The 5,998-nt window shown below is 36.6% G+C and overlaps 1 protein-coding gene across 1 annotated transcript in view; it reads left to right on the top strand.

Annotated features, from left to right (window-relative positions):
* Positions 1–1,630: 1,630 nt before the first annotated feature.
* The window catches only part of LOC107728878 (pleckstrin homology-like domain family B member 2), a 36,178-nt gene continuing 31,810 nt past the window's right edge, over positions 1,631–5,998 (top strand). The window contains exons 1-2 of the mRNA XM_016539181.1: positions 1,631–1,704; positions 5,315–5,431. Coding sequence (XP_016394667.1) covers positions 5,377–5,431 — 55 coding nt within the window. The 5' untranslated portion in view covers positions 1,631–1,704; positions 5,315–5,376. The remainder of the gene's footprint in view (positions 1,705–5,314; positions 5,432–5,998) is intronic.

The following is a 5,998-nucleotide window of genomic DNA, read 5'->3' on the forward strand; positions in this document are numbered from 1 at the left end:
ATGTCAAAACACGGCAGATGTAAAACTGCAAAGGGATTCTTGATATCTTAAATACTGTTGCCATCCTCGCAGAAGAAACCCAGGAAATGCCTATAGCGGTACCTGGATAAACAGAAGATTTAACTGCTTTCATTGATTCAACGTGACTAATAAACACACGATTATGATAATAATATTAATAATTTATGCATTTAGCAGATGCTTTTATCCAAAGCGACTTACAGTGCATTCAGGCTATACATTTTTTACCAGTATGTGTGTTCCCTGGGAATCGAACCCACAAGTCTTTACACTGCTAACGCAATGCTCTACCACTGAGCCACAGGAACATTATTATTAGATCAGTATTATTAAATTATTATTATTATAATTTTCATTGAAATAAAGTATATTTATAATGCAATGCCTTTATCACTGCTTAAATACTATGAAATATGTTGCCTGCCTTATTCTATGTAAGAAGCCACGTCATCTAACAGAAGGATTTATTTCAAACACTCGACTGACATTATGAAGTGAGTTTGGAGTAAAAACATGTTATTAAATGTGGTATCTTTACATGCTTTCAGATAGAGCAGCATTTACTACACAGAGCCGTAGTTCACTGAGAAGCTATGCAAACAGCTGTCATTATCGCGAACGATTTCTTCGATTTCATAATCGATTCTTTTGTGTAACTTGTCAGTGAACTACGGCTCTGTAGTATATGCTGCTCCATCTGAAAGCACGTAATGATGATTTACTGTTTATTACAGAACAGGCTTTACTAACAAAATGCGTATGACAATCGCATTCGATTAATCGTGCAGCCCTATTATTGAGGCACTTAACATGCTTAGAATTTCATGTAACTCAACACACACATCAGTATTAATGATAGTTGGACACTGGCAAAAGCTCAGAAATGGGCGTGGATCAGGCACTCTATAGCGCCACCTTTTGACAAAAGTGTGTGGGGGGGTTAGTTTTTCAAACTGAACTTTTTTTAAACTACTTCTGCCAAAGAACTTCAAAGTGCTTAGTTATTATCTGAGAGTATGTAATATCATTTTAAAAGCTAAAAGTTAATTGGCAAGCTATGAACAATTATTAGTAGTCAAAATGAGGCAATTTATATATATATATATATATATATATATATACATTTATTATAAAAAAAAATTTTAATGGCTCAATTTTTTTAGTCATCTGTGTGACCTAAATTACAGGGCACATTCAGATAAAAAAGCTAATAGTGAGGATCCTAAAGAATCAAGTGATTTTGTTTTTGTTGGCTAGCAAATATGTATAGCTCACAGTAAAAGGGTTGGTATGGTAATTAATTGCTACCAGACATTTAAGATATGTGTCATACATTACAGTAAGGAAACCGAAAATTGAGTTAAAATAGAGGATGTGTGTTCAATCAGCCTGCTCTAACTTGTAGGGTGTAGGTCAAACAATCTCTGCGAGTCAGAAACGTTAAATGCAAGTGAAGTTTCCCAGGACAATACCTCAATTAATATTTGTTTTGAAGTCTGTGAGTCACTCTGTGATCAGCCATAAGTCAGTCAGAGTTCCAATGAAGCACGTCCCGGGTGAGAGGAGGCGTGTCCGCAGACAAGCGCTCAGCATCGCGTCTGGCCTCTTTGTCATGCTAAACTGAGAGGACCGAGCACGCATCCTCCTCCTCCTGAGACTTCATCAATGGGACACTAAATAAAGGTTAGTCTATATTTCTTCAGCTGCAAACAGAGCTCAAAAAAAGTTACTTGGAGCTTGGTGAAGAGCGGCGTTGATACGAGTAGTTTGCATAGTTTCATTTTGAGTTTTATTGTTGGGAAATTAATTTGTGCTTCAATTAGCCGGGCAGGGATTGACGTAGAGAGGTTTTTGAGCTGTTTTTGTTTTTGTTCTGTAGTAAAGTAGTTTAAAGGCATGTTTATAGAACTTTAGACTGACAAACACGACGTGACGCCATTCAGTGCTGTTGAAACAAGAGCAGCGCGTGCGGTTGTTTGTTCTGCGGCACACGCGAACAGATCGTTGATATTTAACCCGCTTAATCCCGGTATATTAAAGCGATTATTGGTGAGTGCATTAATCATAGTGCTCGCCTCCTAACATATTCAGATGTGATTTTCTGTTTCATGTAAATCCACATTGTTATTTTGGTGAGTTAGAAATTAAAATGTATTTATTTTCACAAAAACCTTGCCAGAATATTTTATTTATTAATGTTATATTATTAATTTACATATAGGAATATATGAATATTATTTATTAATTTATTTTTGTTGTTTTATTTATGTTTTATTAATCTTTCTTTTCGTTTGCTTGATGAGTAATAAGCATTTTATTGTCTTTTATTGATATTTATATATTTTATATTTCTGTTTTTATTTATAGTCATGTTTTTTGTGTTTTATATTCATTGAATAAATCATGTAAATCTTAAATTTTTTCCGTTTTCATTCCATGTATCGATTTCTTATTATGTGTTTATTTATACTTTTTATTAATGTACAACATATTTTATTCTTTTACAAAAATCTATGGTAACCAGTTTGTACCAAAACACCATAATTACTGAAGTGAAAACTGATAATTTAGTGTTACCCATTAAAAACAAAGACACAAAAAAAGGTTCTTAAGGCTTACTATTACTTTATTATGGTTTTATACAATGATGTAATGAAATATATGAAAAAAATCATACCGACGAATATCATAAATACTGCAGAGGACATGTCCTCCTCAATGTCTGTAGCGGTACTGTAATTATTAAGCTATAGGAACTAGGCCTACAGCATTTGATGTAAACTATGGTTACAATTGTCATTTTTAAGGTCAGCTGGAGGAAGGAAGGGGTGCTTTTGCCAGAGAATTGAACTTTTGCAGTTTTTATAGAGTTCTGCAGATAGCTAAAAAAATAAAATCTTCAAGCATGGCACTTTTGGTTCTGTTTAAACAGGCTTTATCACTTTGGCAGGGGCTTCGTGCTGAAAGTATGACAAGTGCTGCAAATCATTAGACAGAGAATGAATGTGGTTTATACAGGCCCGACGCAGAGCTGGAAATCCAGAGTTTAGTAAAACTCACTCGCAGTCCTTTCCCAAAATCGTAAACTAAAGCAAGCTGTTAAACTTCAGAGAGCAGTGATTACACTACACATGATACCGTTATGGAGATATATAGTATGTAATTGTACACTCCTCCAGTCCAAGGCTGTGCTGATCAAATGATGTGCGTTAGGCCGAGAGGGAAGGGAGGGTTTCCATATGTTTGAGAGTTAGTGTCAGCCGGTGATGGAGAGAGTGTGAGAGAGACGTCGCAACAGACTCGAGAATTTGGCACATTCGAGAGAGCTTAATAATCACATATAACATTTCAGCTGACGTACCTCATCACCTCATTCCACAGCATTGTTTCGATAACAATGAAACAGCTGCCATGCGAATTCACAGTTCACACAATTGTTAACAAATGGAGCAAGATGGAGAAAATTCCCAGTGCTCTGCTTCTGTCTGGGTGAGACAATCAACTCGGGTCTTTGTTGGTTTAGAGGAAAGCCAAAGCTTTCTCAGGTGGCTGGCGATGGTGAACTCACGGTGAAGGATTGTGTTGCCGACAGCGTAAAACGATCCCCCACTTCCTGCGCAGACTCCTCATAGGCAGCCGCAGACTGCAGGAGCGAGCTGCTCAGGAGTGTCTGATGGGAGTTTGAGTGTTCGGTGAGTTTCAGTAAAAGCCTGTGTGCTTACAGCATGTCTTTTGCAAATAGATTATTATACATTTGAGGACAGAGAGCATTTGTTTGGGGTAGTTTTGTTATAGAATGCTTTAGATATTTCCTAAAAGCCTCCCAAACTATCTGATGTTTTATATTTTCCTTGCCTTTCACATACCATATACTTCTTTTGGTTATGTATAGGGCTGCTCATAATTAAAAGAAACAAACCCTACAACTAATTTGCATTTTACCACTTAAAAAAAAATTGGTTTTCTAGTTGGTGACATCACCATTAGGAGGTTTTGTCAGATTAAAAGGACAGTTCACCCAAAAATGAAAATGTGCTGAAACTTTACTCACCTTCAGAACATCCAAGATGTAGATGTGTTTGTTTCTTCATTGGAACAGATTTGGAGAAATTAAGCATTACACGACTTGCTCACAAAAGGATCCACTGCAGTGAATGGGTGCCGTCAGAATGGGAACCAAACAATATTCCATAAGTAATCCACACATCCGTCACTTGTGATGCAAAAAGCTCTGTGTTTATATGAAACAAATCCATCATTAAGACACAACTTTAAACCATTGCTTCTGGCCATAATCAATAATAATCAACAATCCAATAATCAATTATAACGCTTCCTCCAGTGAAAAAGTTCATCCCCTCTTATCCTCTCGCATCAAAATCCACTGACATATTTGTTTAGAACTGTTTTTACTTGTAAATGGTGCTTGATCTTTGCATATTTATCTGTTGATTCAGATAAGACAAATTCTTTACTGGAGAAAGCAGGATAGAGGACTCATATTTTAGCTTGAAGTAATGATTCGAGTTAGAAATGCCTTAATAATGCATTGGTTACGTTCAAACATGCAGCTATTCGCTTCACAAGATGTTAGATGATGGACTGGAGTTGTGTGGATTACTTGTGGGTGATTGTGATGATTTATCAGCTGTTTGGACTCTCATTCTGACGGCACCCATTCACTGCAGAGGGTCCATTGGTGAGCAAGTAATGTAATGCTAAATTTCTCCAAATCTGTTCTGATGAGGAAACAAACTCCTCTACATCTTGGATGGCCTGAGTGAAACTATTCCTTTAAGCTCACTTCTGGAAGTAAAATCAGTTGTAAAAAACAGAAGAGAGGGGGAAAGAAAAGAAACAGAAAGGGAGAGAGAGGATGTGCCCCAGACTTAAGGGGAAAATCAGTCTTGTGGATTTAAGTCCTCTGAAAGACTCAATGGACTTTGCTTCAGAAGAAACTTCAAACTGTATCTGAAATCTGAGCTCTTTCTGGGTCTGTTTTTTCACTTAATCAAGAGGCTGCCTTTCTCTTTCTGTCTTATTGAGTTGAATTCATTTCAAGACGTGTACAAGAAAAAGGGTTTTATCTTCAAAATACCAAAGCTCTTTGTCATTTTACGTAACTTTATTTGGTCATAACTTTAATGCTACTAGTGAATGTGTATCATACTTGTGGGCTTGTATGTCTTAGGTAATGATTTATTACTGCTTAATTTCCTTACCAGTGCCTTGGACTTGAGCACAATGTTTCTATGTTATAATGACTATGTGTGTGTGATGTGGTTCTCCTCAGGGTGCACTCTTTGTCTGGGTAAATCTTTTTTCCGTTTCAACCACCCAGAGGAGGCTAATCACATGAAGAACATGCTGCCAGAAAAGACTGCAGGACCTGCGCTGTCCCTCAGTACGGGTGAGTGACATCTTTCTTCACCTTCCCCCTGGTCAGCTCTCGATTTTGGATCCATTCTGCTGTATTTTCATAAACAGAGTGACTTGCTTGCAGCCTAATTGGTCCCCTCCATTATCATGCCGCAGACTGTTTTATACACAGGAAGAGTGCAATTCAGTGCCATCTGTTCTGCTCTTCTGCGCTATTTTGTGTTTGTTTGCTTGTTTGTTAAACATGTAAATATGCTCATCAGTCTCAATCAGTGGTGTTTTCCTCTTTCCTGCCAGTTGTTTTAAACATTACCTGTAATTTTCCATGAATAGGGTGAAAAAAGGGGCCTAAAGCTCTTAAAAGTTAGGTATTTTTAAACAAAATGTCAGTGAAAGGAGGTGCTTAAACTTCTGAGAATGTTGATTGCCAACTTCGAAGGTCAAACTAAATATTATATGAGACCTTTTATTTTCTATAAATTTTATATGAGGTTTGGGACATGTCTATGTACAGATTAAAGTACAGTTTAAAACCCAAATTTGTGTAAATGTGTAATTATGGCAATAAACAAGAAAGTAATATATTAAGTAATATATA

Source organism: Sinocyclocheilus rhinocerous, unplaced genomic scaffold, assembly GCF_001515625.1.
Source record: "Sinocyclocheilus rhinocerous isolate Xijiao unplaced genomic scaffold, SAMN03320098_v1.1 scaffold397, whole genome shotgun sequence".
NCBI classification, from domain to species: Eukaryota; Metazoa; Chordata; class Actinopteri; order Cypriniformes; family Cyprinidae; genus Sinocyclocheilus; species Sinocyclocheilus rhinocerous.